This window comes from Camelina sativa, chromosome 2 (genome assembly GCF_000633955.1).
Source record: "Camelina sativa cultivar DH55 chromosome 2, Cs, whole genome shotgun sequence".
In the NCBI taxonomy this organism is placed as follows: Eukaryota; Viridiplantae; Streptophyta; class Magnoliopsida; order Brassicales; family Brassicaceae; genus Camelina; species Camelina sativa.
In genome coordinates, this window is record NC_025686.1 from 29,051,442 (window position 1) to 29,075,269 (window position 23,828).

A 23,828-nucleotide genomic window follows, 5' to 3' on the forward strand; every position below is an offset into this window, starting at 1 on the left:
GATCTTCTTCGTTACATAGATCATATCATATATATTGAAAATACAGACAGATATATATATATATATATATATATAATTCACCAAGAAATTGTGGTAAATAGAAGCTCTGGGTTCCCAAGAGATTATTTCAACCCAACGCTCGTCGTTCTTTGAATCATCCTCGCCACTTCTACGGATAAGTAACAAAGCTCGAATCTTAAAGAAGCACACACTAAACTAAATCTAATTAAATATAGAGTTAAATGAATCTGGGATCGAATCGTACCTCTGGAGTGTTTTTCGGACAATGGAAGTGAGATCATTGGCTTTGGAGGAGCCGGCATTGTTGCTGGGCACCGAGAGAATTCCAAAGGCGAGAAGAATCAGAATGACGAAAGTGAACATGATCAGTACACCGAATACGAGCGTTGAATTGGATGATTTTCGACCCGAAGGACGATGACTCCTCGGTCTCGCCATCATCTTTTTTTTTTCCCAAACAACGATGAGATCCGGACGACGACGATGATGGTGGATGTTTTTTTTCTCTTGTCTCTACTATACTACTCGTGTCTGGTAAACCAAAAGTCGGGCCCATATTTAAAAAGTAAGGCCCATATTTAAATATTCAGGCCCATTATATAGTGCTTAAATTAGGCCCATATAAGTTTTCCGGTACATCTCTCTCCCCCCGTCTCGCTCCCAGGAGAAAGAAAGAAAGAAGGAAAGCACCGTCATCCTCAAAGATGCAGCTCGCCGCACCACACACCATCTCTCTTCTCATCCCCTCTCACTCTCCCTCTCGTCTCTCTCCTTCTCATCAGTCCCTAGTTTTCCCCAGACGATTACGCTCTCTTTCATATTCTTCTCAAACGTCGATTCTCCCCGATGCCGGCGATGATTTCATAGTCGGTGACTGTCTCGTCTACGAGGACGGCGTCTTCGAAGACCCTTACCTTCTTCACAAGGAGGTAACCCAGGTTGCTCACCAGGAGCACAAGAAGAAGAATCGGCGGGTCGGGGAGTCAGAGATTGAGGCCGAGAACCTCGTGCCGGAGGAATGGAGGGATATCCAGGCGGAAGTGAACCTGACCAAGAAGGACAAACGCAAAATTGCGCAGGAGCTGGAGTTCGGGGTTCGGGTGGAGAAGAAGAGACAAGGCCTGGTTCCCCTGAGGAGCGTCGACTTGAATGAGTTTCTGACTTTCAAGGAAGCCAAGTTGGCTCAACTCAGGCCTGTCACTCTCGATAAACCGGGCACTTTCTCCGACGATGGAGCCTCAACCGATGCTCCTTTAACATCTTCCACCGAGCGAGTTGCTCCTAAGAATCCTAGATGGGCTGTCTACGGCAAGGGATTTGACCACGTTACCAACTTCTTCAATAGTGACAAGTACGATCCCACCACTGGCATTAAATCTGACGGTAGGTTAGACCGGAATCAATCCCTATCTTCTTCTTCTTCTTTTTATTTATGTTGTAGCTCTCTTTCTCTTGCTTGAATTGAGTCATTGACTCATTGAGAGAGTTAAAAAAAAGAGAGAGAGCGTATTTGGCTGATCCCTCCCTCTCGTTAATGAAATGAAGAGCAGGCCCTCGGAAGCTGCTTTCAAAAGAAGAAAAATTTATGCTCAATAGCCGGAATCCTGACCTAGCTGTTGCCACCTCCGTAAGTCCCCCACCCCCTTACGAACGATGTGAATGTTTCATTTAAATCTTATATGGTAGTCCGTCTCACTATGTGTGTGGGTGATTCAGAAAAAATGGCTTCCTCTTCACACACTGGCAGCGTGCGGAGAGTTTTATCTGGTTGATTCCTTGCTAAAGCACAATCTTGATATCAACGCAACCGACGTGGTGTGTCAAGTTATTTGATGCTTTTGTGCACTTTTTTTTGTTTATGTTTGTGGGATCTAAGTGTTGTTTTCATTCATGTGGTTTCTAGGGCGGTTTGACAGCACTTCACCGAGCAATAATTGGTAAAAAGCAGGCTGTTACCAACTACCTACTGAGGGAGTCAGCAAACCCATTTGTTCTTGATGATGTAAATGATAATTATCGGTTATTATAAATTATAATCTCCCTTGCGCTTGAGATGCTGGACCTGATCCGTTTGGTTTATGATAGGAAGGTGCGACCTTGATGCACTACGCTGTGCAAACAGCATCGGCTCCCACAATAAAACTTCTCCTACTGTATAACGCTGATATAAACGCTCAAGACAGGGTAATGATGTCAAAAGCATTCATTGTAGATAAGTTCATTGTGATCAGCTGGGTTGACAATTTGGCAATTGTGTTTTCAGGACGGGTGGACTCCCCTGCACGTTGCAGTACAGGCCAGAAGAAGCGACATTGCAAAGCTTCTTCTGATAAAAGGGGCGGATGTAGAAGTGAAGAACAAGGTTAGTTCCCGCTTCTTATTCCCCTAATCTCACCATATCTAGGATCTGTAAGCATTTACGCCTTTTTGTTTTTTAACGATTTACCAGGATGGGTTAACTCCGCTTGGCCTTTGCCTCTACATGGGAAGAGAGACAAGGACGTATGAGATGATGAAGATGTTGAAAGAGTTTCCCAGTAGCAGACACAAGAAGAGATTGGTATCAAGAGATGAATGAAGCTATAAAACAGCAGTCGTATTAATAATTGCAAATTGAATCTCACTCACTTAGGAGAACCGGAGGCAGATGTGGAAAGGGCATTGGAACCTAGGAGTCGGACGGAGTAGGTCAACAGATTGGGTGGGCTTTGTTGTAAATCTTATCCATCAGTTGTTGATTGATATTTTAATCACACAAGTTGATCCGTTGTAAAGAAATATCTGAAAATAAAAATGTACTCGTTATTATTAATAGTTTGTTTGTAACACAATTCAACAGTCTGTTTTGGTGGGGTTTGAGATACATAAATGGATTTGGATGGATGTAAACTTGAGCTTTATAAGTCAGTAAACAATTTATATAACCTGAAAACAGGAATTGATGGTATTTTAAAAATTCAGATGAGGTGAATAATAATAATATCTAAAATTTCAAAAGGAAGTCAAAGTGTCAAACCTTTGGGGCTTTCGGGATATTCTAGAACGCGACGCAATTACGACTGGACCACTTGTTCTGAAAAATTGGTCGGGGGGTTTTTGTTTCGTGTTTTTTTTTTGTTTGTTTCTTTGTTTAAAATTTCATGTTTTTGTTGGTTTTTTGGCTGCAACTATTCGTAAAGCCAAAATCCTTAAAACCCAAAATAGATAAATACTGTAAATGGTTGTATTTGAGAATGAAAGATTTTAGCATCATGGTTCGAAGGCACGCTTTACTACTACTGACTGATCACGAAACACATTTGTCCACACGTACTCACACTTATGCTTGTTGCTACTAGTGTCGGTCTCGGTCTAACCAAAGTATATTACTACTCATATATGTATGTGTCATAATAATTAACGAGTGTGTTTTTGTTTTTGTGTTGCAAAGCACTCTCTCTCCTTAATCCTTATCTGCGGGCGGGGGATTAATCTATCATTTAACTTTCCACGTCATCATTTGAAGAGAGTAAATAGAAAGGCCCCCACCACGTGTTTAGTTTAATTTATTTTAGAATTTTAGAGCTAAAAACGAGTTTTTTTTTTTTTTTTTTTTGGGGGTAAAAGAAGAAGCATCAGCGTAATAACCTTATCCTTTTCACTGTTCCACATCATCATTCATCGTCATCAATTCATCACATAAATAAATACTGTAGGGGCCCTCCTTTCTTTATGTTATGTCAATAATATAAAAAATCGGGTAAAGAAAGAAAGAAGGAACGAAAGAGCCCATTGATTGACGTCTCGCTCTCGCTCTCTCCATCGTTCTTCTTCTTCTTCTTCTACTTTTGTGCTCTGCTTCACTTTTTCTTCTTCTTTCCTTTTCTCTCTCTCTCTCTCTCTATCTGAACCCTGAAACAACCTCCATTCAAATCCACCATGCCCGGAGTTGCCTTCTCTTCTGTTCCTGCCTCCGATCTGGGAATATTCTTCTCCGACTCCACGGCCTTCTCCCGCTCCATCTCAGCCTCATCATCATCATCATCTTCCAGTTCCTCCTTACGATGTTGCTCCCCATTCAACAACCTCCGATCGCTTCGCTCTCTTCGTCCCCCTAAGTTTTCTCCTATATGTTGCGATTCTTCTTCACACGGCAGCTCCTCTACTTCTCCCGATCTCGAGTTTCTCCAAGCCTCTGTCCTCGTTGCAGGTCCACCTTCTTTTTTTTATTTCCTAAATGTGTCTCTTATCTATCTTCTCTTTAGATTTCTCTTATTCCGTATATTTGAATCTGATCCTGTCTCTCTGTCTCGCTTTCGTAGCTCCACTCTGATTGCGATTTCCCTTCTCCCCTTTTTTAATATCTTTTAGGGTTACCTTTGTGTTTTATGAAGTTTGTTTGGTCTCAATCCTGGATTTTGCCCTCTTTTTATTTAGTATCTTGTTTGCCTTTTATCATCAATTCATCATCATCGTCTTACTCAGCGTCCAATTGTTCCGATCTTGATGATTAAAGGAAGGAATTGTTGCAGCAATTCGTTATATATATATATATATATTTTTTTGTTCCAATCTTGCGTGTCTTTCATTGCACAAATTAATACAATTACAAAAAATATTACAGAGACAAGTATGCATTACAAAATGCGGAGACATGGATTCCGGCATGATTCAATGTGGCAAGCTTCCAGGCATTTGCCTCCTTTTGCTGTGAGAGCTAGTGAATCCACCCCACTTGGTGTTCTCCCCATTGGCCTCGGCTTTCTCCGTCAATTCAAGCACCCTACTATTTTTCTCAAGATCTCCTGTGATGGTGACTACTTGCTTCCCCTTATTGTTGGTATGTTTCTTCCTCCTCTCTCTTTTTTAATATATCTTTATCTACCTTTTCATCACTTACACTTGCTTCCAGGGGATGCTGCTGTTGAGAAACTTTTAGACGTTGCCCAGACTGAGGTTTCCCCCCCTGCCCTCCTCATGTTTTACGCTTCTCATGTTTGCCAAATTACGCTCTCCTCGAGGATTCAAACTCTTTTTCTTTCTTTCTTTTCTATCTATCTTGTAGGAATGCCCTGATCAGTTCCAGTTCGTGTCTGCTGTTGTCGATAAACTTGGATATGAAGTACTGTATTGTTTCCAACATACCTTTTTACTTCTTCTAAGTGTATTTCATCCTTGAATTACTGCATTTACAGCTGGCTGTGCCACTTAGTTGTTGACAACTTGTATGTATTATTCACAGGTTAAAATGGTAAAGCTTACTAGTAGAGTTGTGAATACTTACTACGCAAGTCTATGTCTTGGCAAGGTAACTTATAAACACTGCAGACTTCCTCTTAGCTAGAAAAATCTTTCTCAAAAGTCATTATGTCTTAGGTTACCCATCTGTCTTGCAGCCAGGAGACAGTGATATTATATGCTTTGACTCACGGCCATCAGATGCCATCAACGTTGCTCGATCATGCCAGGTATGCTACTTACCCGGGGTTGCACCTTGATGGTTCTCTATTTCTCAAACAGAGGAATCTTTTATCATCTTCCTGCCGACGCTTGAATGCTGCCATAACATGTTTTTGTTTTTCGTATACCAGGCTCCAATATATGTGAATAAAGCAATAGTTCTTGAAGAGGCTATCAAAATTGGTTATGGAGGCAGATCGCAGAGCGCAAAGCCTGTTTTCAATGTTATACTTGACAGGTTTTTAGTTTTTTTAAAAATAAATCTCGTGGGGGTTTGTCTCACTCTGTCTCACTCTGTCTCAGTTGCTAACCACATGTTGGGTGTTCTTGTTCAGCGCTCCCGAGGGACCAGATCCTTTATCAGAAGAGCTTATACTAGTGAGGAATATGGATCTGGCGTCTAAAGAGGAAAGGTACATGGATGCAGGTATACAAACTGTTCTGGATGGCATCTATAATCCTCCGTGTGCTTTACCTTACAGACTCCTCATTTTTTTTTGAATTTTTTTTTTCTTCTCTGGGATCACATTTGCAGCGATGTGGAGAGACAAATTGAAGAAGCTTCAGAACTCGAGGTGAGTAGGCAATTGTTGGTGACATATGAACGCCCAATTGAGAGACATTATTAATGAAGTAACATTGATTATTGAATTGTTTTGGTTGCAGCTCTGCTGTATATAATAAGGGTGTAGCAACTCCTGAGAGCTACGAGTAGAGAAATAATAGGAGCAAAGGAAGAAATTGGATGTAGGATAAGATAAGAATGCAAGTGTGATGAAAAAGGGTATGGAGAGATAAATATATAAGATGCGCTTAGATTGATGGTATCTCATTGTGCTGAGAGGAAGCTCTTAGATTAATGTTATCGCAGCACCACGTATTCGAGAGTAAATGAAAGATGTATGAATAGCTGAGGGGAATGTGTGAAATGTAAATGGAAGAAGACTAAATGAAATGCATTCTTTTCAGCATATATGTATGTCTCTCAACTTTGAATGATTTGGCAATAAGACGATTTTTAGGAGAAACTGAAGGCAGAAGCAGACAAAACGAAAAGGTAGGGAAAGAAGAGATGTGGTTGCGCTTATTAATGAACAAACGTGAATGATTTCCCCTGAAACGATGGTTACACAAAAGGACTTTACTAGCTTCCTGCCAACACTCTTTTTTTTTTTTTTTTACAACAAAAACTATAGGATTGACTCAGCAGAGCCAATCAGAAGGGACACTCCCTTTTTTCACTTGGTTTCGGGTTAAGTTAAATCTTTAAAAAAAAAATAGGAATGAGGTGGCCCGGCTTTGGTGCATTGAGAGTAGCAGAGTTCATAAATGCTTGACAGAGTTGCAGTTGAACATTCACTTCCTTCTTCATCTTCTTCATCCACTACAGACATTCCCCTTTCCTTTCTAGTTTCTTTTACTGCAAAACAGATACTCTCTGTGACTGTGTCCGAGAGAGTCCCTCTGATATTGGCCTGGTTCACTCAGATACTTTTTAAACTAACTCATCTGATTGAGCCGTGTCAATATCTAAGTCCTCTCTCGTCGCTGTATTCGAACTTTATAAGTTTGTTTTTGCAGGTTGTTGATATTGTGTTTGTTTTGGTAAGTTGTTGATATGGTGGCGATGTACTTTATCTACTCATCGACCGACCCATTCAGTATGAGGTTTATATACAATTATACAAAATATTGTCTCTTGCTCAGTATGATCGAAAGCATGTGCCAAGATCGGATCCACAACGTGATTAGATGCTCCTGTTTTTCATTTCTTATATACAAGTGTTCTGTAAACAGACAATTCGATGCAATCAACACAACACTCGTATATATACATTATTGAAGGAGAAGAGATAAAATAAGACATGATTGGTTTATAGATGATGGTGGTGGTGAGTGACTCCGGCCATATCACAGTCAGTCTTGTGTAGGAAGCCCATTCTGGGCCCAGGCAGCATAGCCACCGCTGACATCTTTGACTGCCGTGAAACCCTGCAATTTAACCGGTGAAAAACTTTTTTGAAAAAAAGGCAGAAGCTTACAACAACAGCTACTTACAGCATCGAGAAGATCGGTGGTGGCTATGAAAGATCTACCCCCGCTCTGGCAGCCAACAATGATGTCGTCCGATTGTCCGAAGTGGGAGGAGACTTGTTCCAGGAAGTCGGGGTTCTTTGACATCCCTGCTTCACAAAGTGACCCCCACCAGCTCAATGAATTACTACTATATTACAAAAAAAAAAAAACACTAAACCCAAAAGAATAATTACTTACCTGATGGTCCTCGCTTCAGGTAAGGAACGTTGATCGCCCCACAGGGATGTCCCTGGCTAAACTCTTCCGGAGTCCTATTATTACAAATTTACAAGATCCTCCTAATTAAAATATGTTGTTGATGATGATACATTGAAAAATGTCAAAAAAAAAAAGAGAAAGAGAAAGGTTGGAAGTTACCTGACATCCAAATAGCGATGGCCGGCTAGAAGAAGGTCGTGGGCGACTGTGACCGACACCGATGATGGGACTCTTCTCTCCTCCGCCATTATTATTTATTTATTCAGTGGGGGACAAACAGACTTTTTTTTGTTATAGAATTTCTCATTTTATGCTCTTCTTGTCTGGGAGAGTGGTGGTGAGTTATCTATTATTGGGCCGTGATTTACAAAGACATAATAAGCCTCTTAAGGTGCTGAATTAGCCCAATAAAACCATTGCTGTCATGATAGAAATAGATCCGTCAAGTCAAACGGTGTTAGTAGCCTCGTCGCCGTCGGTAGTAGTAGTGCCTTTAATTTAAAAAAGTTTAAAGGATTGGTATGTAAATACTTAAATAGTTGAGGGTTATGAATGCATATTTCCCAATAGTTAAAACAATCAAACGTTTTTTTGTTTTACCGTCGTGACTGGACGACGACGACGTTTTCACCTTTGTGGGAGAGATCCGATCCGATCCCAATATCGGAATCCCTTTAGCGATCTCAAGGTAAGATTTTAGCTTCTTCTCTCCTCTAGCAGTCACCACCATTCGACCAGATTGATTACAATCTTCTTTCACGAATTTCAAGCATAGACTCTGCGTGCTCTCTACTTGGATTTGTTGGTTGATTCAATTCCAAATTCTACGCTTTTTACCAGCTCGCTCTCTAGGAGATCTCTTTCCTCAACAATGTCCCAAGACAAGGAGGAGGAACCTGCACAAGAAGAAGAAAAGCAGGACTTGTCTCACATGAATGGATCGCTTGAAAACGACGAAGACCAGCTACTCCAAATGATTGCTCAACTGAGATTAGAAAACGACTTTCTCAAATCCCAATTCAAGGATGAGCTAGTGGAAGCGGAGGAATCAGCTCAGCTTAAACAACAAGTCGCATCATTGAGCAGAGAGATTGATGTGGAAAAACAAACTCGTGTTGCAGCTGAGCAAGCTCTTGAGCATCTCAGGGAAGCCTACTCTGAGGCTGATGCTAAATCCCATGAATACTCCCAAGGTCTGTCTGCTCTCCTCCTCCTCCTAAGTCTTTTCTCTTTGCTCTGGCAGCCTTACTTTTTTCTCTCAACTTGTGCTTTTTTTTTGTTTTGGTCTTTACTTAGCTCAACAGAAACTGGAGCAGGAAATTAAAGACCGCGACGAGAAATATGCCGAGCTCGATGCCAAACTCGCCAGGCTTCACAAAAGGGCTAAACAGCGTATTCAAGAAATCCAAAAGGTTCTTCATTATATGTCCATTCATTCTACTGTGTACATTACTACTTACTTAAATGCGCTTTCTCTTTTTGTGTGATTTCCCTTTTCTGCTGCATTACTACATATATATATATATATGTAAGATGCGGACAAAAGATGATCTATGGTACTATATATCTGATATCTCAATGGTATATATATTGCTTGCTATCTTCAGGAAAAAGATGATCTCAACGCCCGTTTCCAGGAACTTAATGAAACAGCTGAGCGAGCTTCTTCTCAGCACTCATCCATGCAACAAGAGCTCGAACGCACTAGGCAACAGGCCAATGAAGCACTCAAAGCTATGGATGCTGAGAGGCAACAACTTAGGAGTGCCAATAACAAGTACATCACCTTTTGTATTTATATTCTTCTGGTTTATGCTTTTTAATTCGGATTTGTATGGAGTGGATGTCATTTTTCCCTCACTTCTCTCCAGCTCTCCCTCTCAGAATTTGCGTTTATTTTTATATTCCCATGCACAGGCTCAGGGATACTATCGAGGAACTACGCGGCTCACTGCAGCCTAAAGAAATTAAGATTGAGACATTGCAACAGTCGCTTCTTGATAAGGACCAGGTCTGATCTGTTTCATTTTCTGTAATAATAGTCTGCAATAACTAGAAAAGTACAGAGTTGTAGAGAGAGAGAGAGGGATGGATGGCCTTGTATAGTCTGCTTCGTATTCTTACTTGCGTTTTTATACTAGATTCTGGAGGACCTGAAAAAGCAGTTACAAGCTGTGGAAGAAAGAAAGCAAACTACAGTTGCCGAGTTGTCAGCCAAACATCAAAAGGTACTCGGCATCAGCGTAACTGTGTTGCTTCTTATATGCTACGAGCCACCATTGTCTTTTTCCTTGTCTGCTAATGATATATACGGTTTTCTATTCTCACCTTCTTAACAGAACTTAGAGAGTTTGGAAGCACAGGTCGTAGATGCTCTATCTGAGAGGGACAAAGCAGCCGAAAACATTTCGTTGCTGCAGGTTAGTCTTGTTTCTAAGTTCTTCAGTTCTTTTACTTGATGATGTGCTTTGGTTATGAAATGAGAAAGAGAGTAGTTCGAAGTAAGTGATGCATTCTTCACACCAAGTATACACCTCTTCTAGGTACTGCTTGCAGAGAAGGAATCTACAATCGCAGAGATGGAGGCAGCTGCAACTGGCGAAGCAGCAAGGCTAAGGGCTGCTGCAGAAACTCTTAAAGGAGAGCTTGCACACCTTAAAGCGGAGAATGTAAGTGGAAATTATATAAGATGGATTCCCAGGACTCTCTGATGCCAACGATTATTTTTCCTTTGTTATTTCCTGCCCATTATGAGTTCCATCGTTAATCAAGCAGACTTACTAGTCTTGATTTCACTAGGGAATGAACATAGCAGTGCGTATATGTAACTGTTAACATAATCTAAGCCATCACTCTTTAGCCATCAGACAGCATGGTTGACACATAAACTCCTCTATTTTCTTTTGTTTTAATTCTTAGAAGCCATGAATTTTTGTTTTTCCTCCAGGAAAAGGAAAAAGAGACTTGGGAAGCTTCATGCGACGCCCTTAAATCTAAACTGGAAACCGCTGAAAGCAACTACTTACAGGCTGAAATCGAAGTGGCTAAAATGAGAAGTAATTTACAGAGTTCATGAAACGTTGAACTAATCTAGCTATGTTTTACATTTGTCAATGAAAATTTATGAAATTCGTTCATATAAATTGTCAGGTCAGCTGGGATCAGAAATGTCCATGCAGACACAGATGCTAAGCACAAAAGATGCGGAACTTAAAGGTGCAAGAGAAGAGGTACATACTACATAGTTTCTTTTGGTTCTTTTAAGAAATATTGTAGCTTAGTTGGGTAAGAACAGATTTTATTAGTCGTCCATACTTAACCACATAACATGAATCATCATGGAATCAAAGTGCCATTTTGAGCTCGAAAGAATATTCTGCTGTAGTTTGTCTTCATTTTAACTATGTTGAATTACTTTTAACTGTTCACAGATCAACCGTCTCCAAAGTGAATTTTCTTCTTACAAGATCCGTGCTCATGCGCTTCTGCAAAAGAAGGACATGGAGCTGGCTGCTGCTAAAGACTCTGAACAGATAAAATCTCTTGAGGAAGCTCTAAAGGTAAGTTATCTAGACTTCTTAGATGGAGCTATTTTAGATGGTTGCCAACTAATTATCTTTTTGGGTGGTTTTAGGAAGCTGAAAAAGAAGTATATTTGGTATCTGCAGAGAGGGATAGGGCACAGCAAGATCTTCAGGGTGCTTTGGCTAGCCTTGAGAAAGAACTTGAAGAAAGGTATATTGTCACACTGAAACTTTTTCATGTTTGATTCCGGAGGTCGGCTGCTCATTCTCCTCAATATACACGAGAAAGCAACTGAGAAATGGTGTCTCAGGGGAATAATTGTGGAGTTCTTTAGACATATATAGGTTGTCTGAGATTTTTTTTATCATACATTTTTCAGAGCTGGAGTACTTAAAGATGCCAGGGAGCAGATCAAAAGTCTTGAATTGAAGCTTGACTCTGCTGTTGCTCGCAATCAGGCGGAGAAACAAGCATGGGAAGAAGACCTTCGGGTTTTAGAAGAAACATGGCGACGTAATTGATTCAAATCAAAATTCGATATTTTCATTAGTTCTTGAAAATTGAAATTCTCTCCCTAAAAGGTTACTGTAATCTACAGGAAGATGTGAAGCTTTAACAGCTCAAAGTGAAGCCTCCTCTGCAGAAGGTCTAGAAAAAGAATTAGAAGATGCCAAACTGCGGAATAAACGACTGAAGGTAAATCACGTTTTGTTATACTCTTACTATGTGCTATGGTTTTATAAGAAAGATTGCCGGCGCTTTTTGTTCTAACTGACATAACTGCAGGAGGAGCATGAATCAGTACGTGCGCTTGCAGATAGACTCATTGAGGAGAAGGATCAAGAGATATCCAGACTTGTGGATGAGAATAAAAATCTTCGAAAATCTATTGAAGCAAAACCAGTAGTATGTATTTTTTTTTCTTTTTCTTTTGCGTATTATCTTACTTCTTCCTTTTATCCTTAATCGGTCTTTTCGTTTAATTTGCAAATGAATTTTTCACACTTCATGTGGCATTAAGTGGAACGAATCTTTCTCTCAGGTTCACCACTATGGGAACAACAACACAGGTACGATATATTTGTCTAATACCATTGAACAAGGGCTTCTTATATGAATGAATCAGTGGGTTTTCCTGTCATCAACTAACCTATTATCATCTTCGAACGGTGTTCCAGAGTCACAACTGCAGGATGTAACTAACGTGAGTACTTCTGCAGCAGAGCACCAGATTCTGGTAGGACTTTGTAATTTTAGCCATCTGCTTGTCCGAGAAAGGAGTGATCTTAAATCCTAGAACTTAATTTATTTCAAATGTAATAGCTATGGAAGAATCAGTGAGAGCTAATCCTTACACATAATATTCAAATTTCAGATATTGGCAAGGCAACAAGCTCAGAGAGAAGAAGAGTTAGCACAGACACAGCGCCATATTTTAGCTCTTCAGGTGTATAGAATTGGTTGCATAGATTTTAATCTGTTTGTGCCCATGTTGCACTTATTAACTGTTAATTTTGAATCAGGAGGAAATAGAGGAGCTTGAGCGCGAAAACCGTCTTCGCAGTCAACAGGTATGTAGTTACTTGAGAGTTTGGTGGCTTTGCCATTTTCTTATGGTCTTATTTCGAACTTTGGTGGGTATGCTAATAACAGGAAGCTATGCTAAAGAGGGAGTTGAGGGAGATGGAAAGAGAACAGAAGAGAGAAGGTGTAGATATGACATACCTAAAGAATGTGATATTAAAACTGCTGGAAACAGGTAAAACTCTGGAGATTGAAGGTGGATCCATAAAGTAGATGTTGTAGGGTAAAATAACATGTAATGGTTGCAGGTGAAGTGGAGGCTTTACTACCTGTAGTGGGGATGTTGCTTCAGTTTAGTCCAGAGGAGGTTAGATCTTAGACTTGGACCGTCCTGAGTCATAATATTGTTGTAATAAACCTAACCGACCATGTGTGGCAGATCCAGAAGTGTCAGCAAGCCTACCATAGCTCCACAGCAACAACGACGACGACAGAGGCGAGTCCAGGTCCGGCGGCAAGTGAGGGTTCAGGTCTATCACTCTTCTCAAGATTCTCGTTTTCCTAGTTGGGTTGGACACTGGAGCGGAGAGCTACCACATTCTTTTGGGCCAAGATACATACTAGTTTTGTTTTAAGTTCTTCGTTTTTGTGTAATGAACGTTGTTAAAGTCGAGATAACAACACTTTAGTGGATTGAGATGTTAATTGTAAAGAAAGGGAAGATACTAAATTGAGATGGGCCATTAATGGAGTGTATTATTTCATTCTGAAAACCGCTGGTTGGTTATCGGAATAAAATGAAAAATCAATGCAAAAATAACTTAAACTTGGAAAAAATATAAATGCCGTCGACTAAGAATTTTGGTCAAAACCCGTCTAGTACGGAATCAATATTGAACGGGTCTCACTCTCACTTTCACTGCCCCCAAGGCCTCAGTTTTCTGATCTCATTTAAAATCCACAGGAAGGTGATTGATACTAGTTACTGAAAGCATCCATGGAGGGTAGGCACAAATTACACTCTGGCTTGCGTTTATGGGAATTCCCTGATCAGTACGTCATCGAGCCAACCGATGGTTCAGCAGCATCATGTCTGGACATTAGTCGTCTTGACGGCTCCATGAAGCTCATTGGTGCGTTTTCTGTTAGCCCTTTTTATTTGGAATAATTTGCTCTCTCTCACACACACACACACAAATCGATCCTCTTTTCTTTGTGTCGTCAGATCAAGTAGCAGAATGCAACTCTTTGCGTGTCCCCAAAATACGTTCCATTTTCGGTGTGGTTGGGATGCTGAAGCTCCTGGCAGGTTTTTATCCTATCGATCCATCGACCATTTATTTATTTATTTGTCTTTGTTGAATGTCTTCATCTTCATTCGTATTGTATATGCTTCATTTGATTTCAGGATCCTACTTGGTAGTTGTTACAGAGAGCGAATCTGTTGGCTCGTTTCTGGGGCATCCTATATTCAAAATCAACTCGCTCAAGGTTCTTCCTTGTGATCATTCGCTTAAAAACTCGTCTGAAGAACAGGTTACTCCTTCGTTCCATCTTCCTTCCTCTTGTATATCTATATCTATGAGCAGCAAATAAAGCAACAATGGAAGCCGCTGAACGCTCAAATCAAAATCATTCTATCGCTTTTAATTTGCAGAAGAAGATGGAGACTGACTTAACTAGGCTGCTAAGTGTCGCACAAAGCACAACTGGTCTCTACTTCTCGTATGAAATTAACTTGACTCTTAGGTACGCTAACGCTCTGGAGAAAACAAGAGAAAAACACTACATCTACATGTTTTGCTAATCATGTCTGTGATGATTCTTTTGTTTCAGTGCACAGCGCTTGCATGATTTGGGTGATGAGTCTAAGTCGCTTCCTCTGTGGAGACAGGTGTCTTATACAATTTACAAAAAACACTTCGTTCACAGTCGTCTGTCCTTTTTGTGGATGGACTGAAATTTTACCCTTTTGAATCTTCTTCATGGCAGGCTGAGCCTCGATTTCTTTGGAACAATTATATGTTAGAACTTCTTATCGATACTAAGGTTGGTGAACTCTTGTTTCGGTTCACTTGTCTGTTTTTCTGTAAATACAAAAAATACATATATATATATATATATATATATATCTATCACCTTAATATGGTTGTTTTAATTTTGTAGCTTGATCAGTTCTTGCTTCCAGTAATTCAAGGGAATATCCTTTTACGATATATATACATCTCAGTTATTTCACTCTCTCTCTCTCTCTCTCCACTGACTGTAATGGTGGATCATAATTTTAGAGACACTATCCTTAACTCTGAATCACGTTTCCATAGTTTTCAAACAGCCATTGGAAGAGATATCGTTGACATTACTCTGATTGCTAGGAGGTGCACTAGAAGAAATGGTATGCATTTCTTTCTCCCTAATTTTTTTCTTTTTTTCTTTTTACATAGTGACACTTTATATTTTCGAGTAGCTCCATTTTTACAGTCTACAAAACTGGACAGAAATCTTAAGTTTTAGTTTTGACTTCAGACAATATACCTTGTGATTGTGTTTCTGGACATTTGCAAGGTACACGCATGTGGCGACGAGGAGCTGACTCTGATGGTTATGTTGCTAATTTTGTGGAGACTGAGCAAATTGTACGCATGAACGGATACACATCATCATTTGTTCAGGTGATAGTACTGTTACATCTTTGCATGCCCCTTTGGTCATTCGCATACTTTTGGTTTTTCTTTGGGTCAGATGATTTTACTTATGTCTGTGTGAGTTACCATTTTTGTTTGACATTTAACTTTGCAGGTTAGAGGATCCATGCCTTTTATGTGGGAACAAATTGTTGATCTGACCTACAAGCCCAAGTTTGAGATTGCCCAACCTGAAGAAGCTGTGAGTATGATGATTTGTAACTAACCATTTCCACTTAATAGTAGTATTTTAAGTGACCGATCCATTACAGGCGAGGATAGCTGAGCGTCACTTTTTGGACCTAAGGAAAAAATATGGATCAGTTTTGGCGGTTGATCTTGTCAATAAGGTGACCTGATTAATTTTGGATATATGAGTCTCGACAGCTCCTCTTTACTGTTCTTTTCCCTTAATTGTGTATCAATTTATATATATATATATATAGTCCGATCAGTAAATATAAGTGAAATTCAGAGATGTATGTAGATCATTTAAAAAAAAAAAAAAAAAAAACTGAATTGCTTCTTCTGTAATCAGCATGGAGGTGAGGGGCGCTTAAGCGAGAAGTTTGCAGGTTGTATGCAGCACATCACTGGTGATGATGTAAGGTAGCTATGCGTTCTTCTAACATCGATCCTTGCTACTAAAGGATAATATATTATCAACGTCTGACTCACTCAAGGATACGCCTGGTCCTATAGATACCTGCACTTTGATTTCCATCACATCTGTGGACATATTCACTTTGAGCGCTTAGCAATTCTGTATGACCAGATTGAGGGTTTCCTCGAGAAAAACGGGTACTAGTTTTACTTGTACGTACTTACTTTTCCTGGTCTCTAATCTTGAATTATATAACTTACAACACGTACGTTGAATTACAAAACAGGTACTTTTTGTTGAATGAAAAGGGTGAGAAAATGAAGGAGCAGCTTGGTATTGTGCGAACAAACTGCATAGATTGCTTAGACCGTACAAATGTCACCCAGGCTAGTATTCCTTTACACTATTATATTCGTATTCAAAATTCTTACACTCTCCTTGCCTTTGCTCGGTGCTCATCCTCCTGCCAAAAATACAGAGCATGATAGGCCGAAAGATGTTGGAACTTCAGCTCAAAAGGATTGGTGTCTTCGGCGCTGAAGAAGCTATAAGCTCACATCTAAATTTTGACGAATGCTATAAGATATGTCGGTACCCTACTTTATTCTCCTTTCTAGGAGATGTGGTTTTGCAATAGTAAATAATGAATTTCTTAGATATACAATTCTTCTCAATTATATCTGGTGCTTATGTTGCCTTCAGTGTGGGCTAATCACGGTGATGACATTAGCATTCAGTACTCGGGCACGCCTGCACTTAAAGGAGATTTCGTCAGGTATGTTCTTGCACTTAAGTACATCTATATATATATATATATATTTTCCCAAGAGAATGATGTTTCCACATGCATGCCTTCTTCAAACTTGTTTGATTAATTGTAGGTATGGTAAAAGGACTGTCCAAGGAGTCCTTAAAGATGGCTGGAATGCCCTCGCACGCTACTACCTGAACAATTTTGCTGATGGAACTAAGCAGGTTATAATTAAGTGGCTCTAACTACCTGTTTGCGAGTTACTTGATACCATCAACCTCTACTGACTGTTTATCATCTTCTTGGGTTTCATACAAAGGATGCGATTGATCTTGTGCAAGGACACTATATAGTTGCTGTGAGCCGAGACATGACTTCTGTGCCTCGAAAGGGAAGTCTTGAGGCTATAGCCGTAAGTAATCATCTGCTAATATTTTTACAACGATGCAAGGCAAATTACTTTGGATATAAATATGGTCTAATATCAAAATATCTCTCATTTCTCAGAGCTTTCCAGTGGCATTGACGGTGGTTCTGATCAGTTTCTGGTTTGCAACAATGTCTGTAAAACAAGGTAAGCTTGATCCATGCAATTGGTGTAAAACTAATAATGCGGCCACCCAAGACTGAGAAAGATAGTGTGTGTGTGTGTGTTTGGATGCAGTTGGGAGTGGTTATAAGCACCTATTTTTCTCATTGGTCTGGGCGGGCATCAGTGTAGCTGTTGCGGCACTAGTGAGGGCCAATGGCCGGATCTTCTGCAACCGGCCTCGCCTGCACAAGCCCCGATCTTGAAGCCATAGCTTGCCTTTGAACTTTGTGCAAAGGGAGCCCATTGTTTCCCTTCGTTACACTTAAATTCTTCAACAGCTTTTCAGTTTATTAATGCAAAATTGGGATTTTCGTAATGTGAGATCAAATTTAAAAAAGTAATTTTCACAAAACACATTTTTTTCATGATTTGACAAAGTTACTTTATATTTTTCACACAATAACCAGAATACTTTTTTATACAATAATGTCCTGTAACTAAACTATTTTGGTTTAGTTTCTCTCCCACCAAATGTTACAGATTATTTTTATTTAAACTAATTAATTTTAATATTATAGAAATAAATAAAAACAAAGATATTGAAGAAAAAAACAAAGTAAATTTATGGTCAGAAGATTATAATTCATTCAGCTTTAGAAATTTCCAATATAATCCACTTAAATCACTGAAAAATCATAATTTTAAGTTTTTTGAATTTAAAATATTTTATTATATAAACTTTAGTTTTTAAAGTTAGTAATTCATAAGATCGCGACATGTGTCAAGTATATCGATAATATTTTGATATATGTGAAAAAAAATATTTAATAAGTATAGGAAAATTAAAAAAAATAAAAATAAAAAAACTACAATTAATATTTTCGAAAGTATATAAAACCAAAAGTAATATATCACTAACTCAAATATTTTCGAAAGTAATATATCATTAATATTTTCGAAAGTATATTTTTGAAAATCCCTCTATATTATATCACTAATTTGAATAGGAAGGTTATCGATTAAATTACTAATTTCAATAGGAAAATATGTGCAATTAATAAGGAAAATATTTGCAATTTAACTGTAATTATTATTTATTATAATCATATAGTAAAAAGAAATTTATAAAAAAGTGATTAAAGTATGAAAAGGTTTAATGTGTTAAAATTAGTGATTAACATAATGTAAGAAAAATAAGATAATCAAAATAAGAAATTAATGTAATTTCCTTAAGTTTTTTAATCGGTGAATGATTTGATAGCGTATTCAATATTATGTTATTATATAAATCTTGGTTTTCAAAGTTAGTAACTCATATGATTGCGACAAGTGTCAATTTAACAATTAAATTTTTTGTCATGTGTTATACATAAAAATTTAAACAATTTAATAAATATAAAAACATAGTTAAGAAAAAGAATTAAGAAAATTAGACAATTACTTACTATAATACTATAATTAAATAAATTATACTGTCAATTATTAATCTGATATGAGTGGGAATTGAATCCTTATTGGGCATGACAATTGAAGAAGAGGTTCTGGAGCCCAAGACTTCTATTTCAGCTAAATTAGGCTTTATGCTATTGTCTCTTACTTTTGTATTTAGGTTCCTTTGTGTTCGAAAACAATCTATCAAATGAATAATCAACAAAACAATCCCTAATCTATTTCTTCTTCTTCTCCCTACCTCTTAATCTCTTCTCTTATCTCCTCTCCGCCATTAACGGCGCAATACCTCTCTCCCCCATTATTTATGGTTACGTTTCTATTCTGATAAGCTCCAAAGCTTATCATAATCCTAAAATAAAAAAGATTTTAGATACTCACCTTTACATACACAAATAATTTTCTCATAATAACGTCTTTGAATTTTTGATTAATTTATGATAGTGTTGGACAAGTAGTAAAACTATTACTTATGAGATTAGAAAATATGAAATAAATATATTTAAGATATTGTTATTTTTTCAAATATGAGATAAAATTAGTTTTTTTTTTTGAGAATTATGTCTTATTAATTTTTAGTTTTTATAAAAGATTAAGTAACATATAAATTTGATAGAATGCACTTTTTTATATGAAAATTATAGATGTTACTCATTGGGATTGAGTGCATAGAACTAAAATCTAATTTTATTATCATGTAATAATATAAAAAGAAATTGTACTGCAGGATTAAGTGTGTGAACTCTAAATGCGGTTTTTTTTAAAAAAAAAAGTCAAATGAAATAAAATTAATATTTTGAATACAACTTAAATTTTGACATATTTTTCTTATATCCGCGTTAATACGCGGGCCTAATCTAGTATTTATATATTCAAGACTTACAAGATTTCTGTTTAAAAATTATTAAAAAGTGAAGTAACCTTAGTGCATTGGCCAATGGTAAGTCATTAATGCACAAAGCACCATTACACCAAGGATCGAGTCCTGCTCCCTACGAATGTAGGACTTTGGTTAATGGGCCGGCCTTTTGTGACCCAATAGCTGACAAAAAAAAAACATTAAAAACGTAAAACTATGAATGGTGAAAAATTTTAGGGTTGCAGATGATTGCAAAATTACAAAAATGTTTTTCATTAACTTTACTAGTAAGGATGTATCTATCTTACTCGTAGATAATTATTATGTCTTTGAACATTGAAGCACAGAGCAATCTGAGGAGAGAGCTCAAGAGGAGGAAGCAGCTGTAGAAAAGGCTAAGAAGGAAGAGACTGGGGACGAAGCTTCTGTAGAAGAAGCTAAGAAGAAAGAGACTGGGGAGGAAGCTTCTGTAGAAGAAGCTAAGAAGGAAGAAGAGATTGAGGACAAAAATTGAAGAGTGAAAAGGCATTTTTTGGGGATTGTGATACGACAAGTTCAGTTCTTGATTGAGGTTTTAGCTTCTGAAAGTCTTTGTTGTTTAAGTTAAGTTGTATGGGGAAACTCGATAGAAAATTTTGGTAGGATCTCCCTCTTCGTTGCATACTCTATTGAAAAAATTTAGAGTTTTGGGTGTCTTACTTTTACGAGTTGTACAATTTCATTATTCGTTTTATTATCGTCTAATTAATTCTTTGGAATTTTGGGAATAGCCCTTTGTTGGGCAGTCATCATCATCATCGCTCATTGTTGTTATTAAAATGTATTTCTTCGTTGATCAACCAAAAATAGAATTTGGATCATACAAGGCCTGATGATCCATTACATTGTATGAAAAAATCTACCGATCGGGCCTATCTGACCTGCGTTCTCCAATCCTGATGATGGGTATAGTCCACTTTGCTAATTAAAAAAAAAAAGAGTTTTTTTAACAATTCTACTACATTCTAAAACTAAACTCATCATATCTAGTAGGCCTGGGCACTAATACCCGTTACCCGTACTCGACCCGTTACTCGGCTCGTACCCGTCCCAAAAAAAAGGGTACCCGCAGCTTTAGGGTCGAGTAAAGGGTATTATATTTATATTACCCGTGAGTAAGGGACGAGTATAGGGTATTAATTTAGTTTTCAATACCCGTCCCGTTACTCGGCCCTTTACCCGTTTTGCTACCCGACCCGTAAATACTCGTTAATATTTTGTATTATTATTATTATTTATTATTAATTTATAGAGTTAGAGTTAAAACCTAAGTTCAACTTAGCCTAACTGAATTAATATATTATTTTTATTTTCAAAATTCGTAATTTTATAATTTTAGAACTATATATTGCATAAATTTATGAATTTTTCATTTTTTTGGATTTCAAAAGATAAAATTATTATTGCGATTATTAACATTTTTTATCGGGTACTCGTTTTCCGGGTAATAATAAAGGGTCGGGACGAGTAAAGGGTCAACTATCTTTTACCGGGTACCCGTTTCTCTGGATACCCATTATTTAAGGGTCGAGTATGAGTAAATTTTTTCTGTTACCCGTTAGGGTCGGGACGAGTAAAGGGTCGAAGAAAATTCAAGGGTACCCGTCCCGTGCCCAGCACTAATATCTACCACATATACTAACTCCTTTTAAGAAATACCATAAACATAACAGATAAATACTAAAATAACCTTCTTCATTTCTTTTCTCGATTCCTCCCTCAAAACAAAAATAAAGATTCTTTTTTTATTTGTTTTGCTGTTTGTCTTTTCAACTTTCTCTCTCTCTTTCCTCTACTATTAATTCTCTCCACATATACATTTCTTCCAGACACTTATCTCATTCTTTTAATTTCTCGTCTCTTTCTTCTTCTTCCATTAATTATCTCTACATCTCTCCAAATCCACAAAATCTAAACACAAAAAAACCTTTTTTGTTTCTAATGTTTCCAACTTATCTTTCCAAAAATTCTCTCTCTGTTTTTTTCTTTTGCTCTTCGTTAACTCTTTCACAGAAACTCACTTTTGGTTTTTTCCCATGACATTCAGGTGGACCAATTTAACACACCAGGTGTCCACTATTAATCTTATGATGGACAAGTTATTTTACAAAGACAATAATTTATTTACTCGATAGACTAATTTTATACTTGTCTAAAATATCCTTTTATCCACTATTAATCATGTCATGTACTACATGATTCACAAAAAACTCCGTAGACAACATTCTTGACAAATGGACAAGTATTTTAAACTAATGGACAAGTTTGTATTTCTCAACTTGTCTATCAGACAAACTTTGTCCACATAACTAATTTTGTCCATAGACTTATGCTATTCCACCCACTATATCTCTGAACTATATATATATATATATATATATAAATTGCAAACTCAACGTTACTTTCAGTTTATAAAATGTCTACTACGGGTCCCACTCGTTTGTTCCAAACATAATTCATTTTGCATATTCACGTGTTCAACCCATTATATGCAGGGCATTTTAGTCTTTTAATCTATCCCATGTGGTAGATCAGAAAAGATGTTTTCTTTTGTGGTAGAATTTGAAAGTTTTTAATCTAATGTGGTAGAATTGACAAAACTGTGAATGGTGAAAAATTTTAGGGTTGCAGATGATTGCAAAATTACAAAAATGTTTTTCATTAACTTTACTAGTAAGGATGTATCTATCTTACTCGTAGATAATTATTATGTCTTTGAACATTGAAGCACGGAGCAATCTGAGGAGAGAGCTCAAGAGGAGGAAGCAGCTGTAGAAATGGCTAAGAAGGAAGAGACTGGAGATGAAGCTTCTGTAGAAGAAGCTAAGAAGAAAGAGACTGGGGAGGAAGCTTCTGTAGAAGAAGCTAAGAAGGAAGAAGAGACTGAGGACAAAAACTGAAGAGTGAAAAGGCATTTTTTTGGGATTGTGATACGACAAGTTCAGTTCTTGATTGAGGTTTTAGCTTCTGAAAGTCTTTGTTGTTTAAGTTAAGTTGTGTGGGGAAACTCGATAGAAAATTTTGGTAAGGTCTCCCTCTTCGTTGCATACTCTATTGAAAAAATTTAGAGTTTTGGGTGTCTTACTTTTACGAGTTGTACAATTTCATTATTCGTTTTATTATCGTCTAATTAATTCTTTGGAATTTTGGGAATAGCCCTTTGTTGGGCAGTCATCATCATCATCGCTCATTGTTGTTATTAAAATGTATTTCTTCGTTGATCAACCAAAAATAGAATTTGGATCATACAAGGCCTGATGATCCATTACATTGTATGAAATAATCTACCTATCGGGCCTATCTGACCTGCGTTCTCCAATCCTGATGATGGATATAGTCCACTTTGCTGTTAAAAAAAAAAAAAATACAGTTTTGGATGAATTAAGAAAACCCAAGAGTATAAAATAAAAACAAAACAGCGACAAGTTAAAACTTAAAAGTGGTGGGACGAGTCGGGAAATATTATGATTAAGTAACCATCACACGCGCTCGAGAATTGAAAATATTAAAACGGACCAAAAAGTAGACATTTCGGCTGGACTATACATTAGCCATTTTGACAACACGCTCTCAACGCGCGTTAGTTGCGCGTGGTTAATACATTGGATTCTTGCGCCGGTGGTCTACAAAATTAATTAATTAATAATTCTGCTTCGAAGAATAAAGTTTATGCGACTGTAATACTATTCCTTATTTATATTTTACTAGAAGTATCCCAACCAAAAAGCTTTTGGAACGACGATATTAAAAGCCTAAATAAATCTCTTCTCAACATGTTCAAAGTTGTAAAACACCACTAAAAATTTTAACGTTTAACGTATCAATGTCAAGCATAATACTTTGGAATTAATCAACATATCTAATAAATCTCCTTATAATAATAAAAAAATACTCATCCATATTAATACTTCTACATAATATAAATTAAAAACTATCAATTTCATTGTCTGATATTATTTCTACTAGGACTCAGACTTTCCGTGATGTCGCGGAAAAAATATTTTAGAAAAAAAGTAATTAAAATTTAAAATTTAAATTATACATTATAAAATCATTTGAATGTAATAAAATAATTTGAATACATAAACATTAAACATAAACTATTA

The 23,828-nt window shown here is 37.4% G+C and overlaps 6 protein-coding genes across 13 annotated transcripts in view; 4 read left to right on the forward strand and 2 right to left on the reverse strand.

Annotated features, from left to right (window-relative positions):
- Positions 1 to 591, reverse strand: part of LOC104746244 (probable prolyl 4-hydroxylase 10) — a 4,538-nt gene extending 3,947 nt beyond the window's left edge. The window contains exons 1-2 of the mRNA XM_010467694.2: positions 266 to 591; positions 82 to 169 (exon numbers count right to left, since the gene is read on the reverse strand). Of these exons, the coding sequence (XP_010465996.1) occupies positions 82 to 169; positions 266 to 462 (285 nt within the window). The 5' untranslated portion in view covers positions 463 to 591. The remainder of the gene's footprint in view (positions 1 to 81; positions 170 to 265) is intronic.
- LOC104746222 (ankyrin repeat domain-containing protein, chloroplastic) overlaps positions 1 to 2,857 on the forward strand; it is a 4,681-nt gene extending 1,824 nt beyond the window's left edge. The window contains exons 2-8 of one of the 4 annotated variants that reach the window (XM_019239211.1): positions 726 to 1,408; positions 1,567 to 1,648; positions 1,738 to 1,836; positions 1,925 to 2,023; positions 2,107 to 2,205; positions 2,285 to 2,383; positions 2,471 to 2,857. In XM_019239211.1, coding sequence (XP_019094756.1) covers positions 726 to 1,408; positions 1,567 to 1,648; positions 1,738 to 1,836; positions 1,925 to 2,023; positions 2,107 to 2,205; positions 2,285 to 2,383; positions 2,471 to 2,599 — 1,290 coding nt within the window. In that variant the 3' untranslated portion in view covers positions 2,600 to 2,857. Of the gene's footprint in view, positions 1 to 632; positions 1,409 to 1,566; positions 1,649 to 1,737; positions 1,837 to 1,924; positions 2,024 to 2,106; positions 2,206 to 2,284; positions 2,384 to 2,470 lie in introns of those variants that run through there. The other 3 variants (XM_010467655.2, XM_010467663.2, XM_010467670.2) reach the window with 3 other exon arrangements.
- On the forward strand, positions 3,763 to 6,475 carry LOC104746307 (bifunctional nuclease 2). The gene is made up of 10 exons (XM_010467756.2): positions 3,763 to 4,210; positions 4,625 to 4,840; positions 4,913 to 4,956; positions 5,066 to 5,122; positions 5,243 to 5,308; positions 5,397 to 5,468; positions 5,592 to 5,698; positions 5,796 to 5,887; positions 5,996 to 6,035; positions 6,127 to 6,475. Exons 1-10 carry the CDS (start codon positions 3,940 to 3,942, stop codon positions 6,173 to 6,175), a joined length of 1,014 nt encoding a protein of 337 aa, XP_010466058.1. The 5' UTR covers positions 3,763 to 3,939; the 3' UTR covers positions 6,176 to 6,475.
- Positions 7,184 to 8,061, reverse strand: LOC104746315 (thiosulfate sulfurtransferase 16, chloroplastic). 4 transcript variants are annotated; one of them, XM_010467777.1, is made up of 4 exons: positions 7,915 to 8,061; positions 7,735 to 7,808; positions 7,519 to 7,643; positions 7,184 to 7,439 (listed from the first exon to the last, which is right to left on the reverse strand). In XM_010467777.1, the coding sequence occupies exons 1-4, from the start codon at positions 8,001 to 8,003 to the stop codon at positions 7,335 to 7,337; spliced, it is 393 nt and encodes a 130-aa protein (XP_010466079.1). In that variant the 5' UTR covers positions 8,004 to 8,061; the 3' UTR covers positions 7,184 to 7,334. The 4 variants fall into 4 exon arrangements, with proteins under 4 accessions (XP_010466079.1, XP_010466093.1, XP_010466071.1 ...); XM_010467791.1 differs by having other exon boundaries at positions 7,184 to 7,452; XM_010467769.1 differs by having other exon boundaries at positions 7,519 to 7,646.
- LOC104746341 (protein GRIP-like) lies at positions 8,332 to 13,560 on the forward strand. Of its 2 annotated transcripts, none has more exons than XM_010467800.2 (22): positions 8,332 to 8,443; positions 8,596 to 8,948; positions 9,052 to 9,167; positions 9,363 to 9,532; positions 9,673 to 9,766; positions 9,897 to 9,983; positions 10,095 to 10,175; positions 10,299 to 10,424; positions 10,703 to 10,811; positions 10,906 to 10,985; positions 11,187 to 11,315; positions 11,390 to 11,490; positions 11,660 to 11,793; positions 11,879 to 11,976; positions 12,067 to 12,186; positions 12,302 to 12,350; positions 12,459 to 12,517; positions 12,656 to 12,727; positions 12,804 to 12,851; positions 12,934 to 13,039; positions 13,113 to 13,171; positions 13,244 to 13,560. In XM_010467800.2, the coding sequence occupies exons 2-22, from the start codon at positions 8,627 to 8,629 to the stop codon at positions 13,367 to 13,369; spliced, it is 2,286 nt and encodes a 761-aa protein (XP_010466102.1). In that variant the 5' UTR covers positions 8,332 to 8,443; positions 8,596 to 8,626; the 3' UTR covers positions 13,370 to 13,560. The 2 variants fall into 2 exon arrangements, with proteins under 2 accessions (XP_010466102.1, XP_010466110.1); XM_010467808.2 differs by having other exon boundaries at positions 12,323 to 12,350.
- Positions 13,737 to 17,751, forward strand: LOC104746371 (phosphoinositide phosphatase SAC6). Its single transcript, XM_010467834.2, has 20 exons — positions 13,737 to 13,937; positions 14,030 to 14,113; positions 14,213 to 14,340; positions 14,462 to 14,553; positions 14,641 to 14,698; positions 14,797 to 14,853; positions 14,971 to 15,004; positions 15,119 to 15,199; positions 15,370 to 15,476; positions 15,604 to 15,690; positions 15,761 to 15,838; positions 16,027 to 16,097; positions 16,191 to 16,289; positions 16,379 to 16,478; positions 16,571 to 16,679; positions 16,795 to 16,867; positions 16,974 to 17,067; positions 17,163 to 17,255; positions 17,351 to 17,417; positions 17,508 to 17,751. The coding sequence occupies exons 1-20, from the start codon at positions 13,802 to 13,804 to the stop codon at positions 17,636 to 17,638; spliced, it is 1,779 nt and encodes a 592-aa protein (XP_010466136.1). The 5' UTR covers positions 13,737 to 13,801; the 3' UTR covers positions 17,639 to 17,751.

What these genes read in the sequence shown, in the direction of transcription:
- LOC104746371 (XM_010467834.2), top strand. Translation starts at nt 13,802, where the DNA reads ATGGAGGGTAGGCACAAATTACACTCTGGCTTGCGTTTATGGGAATTC. An exon ending in GAAATTAACTTGACTCTTAG is followed by an intron (nt 14,554 to 14,640) that starts GTACGCTAACGC and finishes CTTTTGTTTCAG; the next exon opens with TGCACAGCGCTTGCATGATT. An exon ending in GCTTCCAGTAATTCAAGGGA is followed by an intron (nt 15,005 to 15,118) that starts ATATCCTTTTAC and finishes ACTCTGAATCAC; the next exon opens with GTTTCCATAGTTTTCAAACA.
- LOC104746315 (XM_010467769.1), bottom strand. Translation starts at nt 8,003, where the DNA reads ATGGCGGAGGAGAGAAGAGTCCCATCATCGGTGTCGGTCACAGTCGCC. An exon ending in CATCGCTATTTGGATGTCAG is followed by an intron (nt 7,809 to 7,914) that starts GTAACTTCCAAC and finishes TTGTAATAATAG; the next exon opens with GACTCCGGAAGAGTTTAGCC. An exon ending in CCTGAAGCGAGGACCATCAG is followed by an intron (nt 7,647 to 7,734) that starts GTAAGTAATTAT and finishes CACTTTGTGAAG; the next exon opens with CAGGGATGTCAAAGAACCCC.
- LOC104746341 (XM_010467800.2), top strand. Translation starts at nt 8,627, where the DNA reads ATGTCCCAAGACAAGGAGGAGGAACCTGCACAAGAAGAAGAAAAGCAG. An exon ending in CAGCAGAGCACCAGATTCTG is followed by an intron (nt 12,518 to 12,655) that starts GTAGGACTTTGT and finishes TTCAAATTTCAG; the next exon opens with ATATTGGCAAGGCAACAAGC. An exon ending in ACCGTCTTCGCAGTCAACAG is followed by an intron (nt 12,852 to 12,933) that starts GTATGTAGTTAC and finishes TGCTAATAACAG; the next exon opens with GAAGCTATGCTAAAGAGGGA.
- LOC104746307 (XM_010467756.2), top strand. Translation starts at nt 3,940, where the DNA reads ATGCCCGGAGTTGCCTTCTCTTCTGTTCCTGCCTCCGATCTGGGAATA. An exon ending in CTTGCTTCCCCTTATTGTTG is followed by an intron (nt 4,841 to 4,912) that starts GTATGTTTCTTC and finishes ACTTGCTTCCAG; the next exon opens with GGGATGCTGCTGTTGAGAAA. An exon ending in TCGATAAACTTGGATATGAA is followed by an intron (nt 5,123 to 5,242) that starts GTACTGTATTGT and finishes TATTATTCACAG; the next exon opens with GTTAAAATGGTAAAGCTTAC.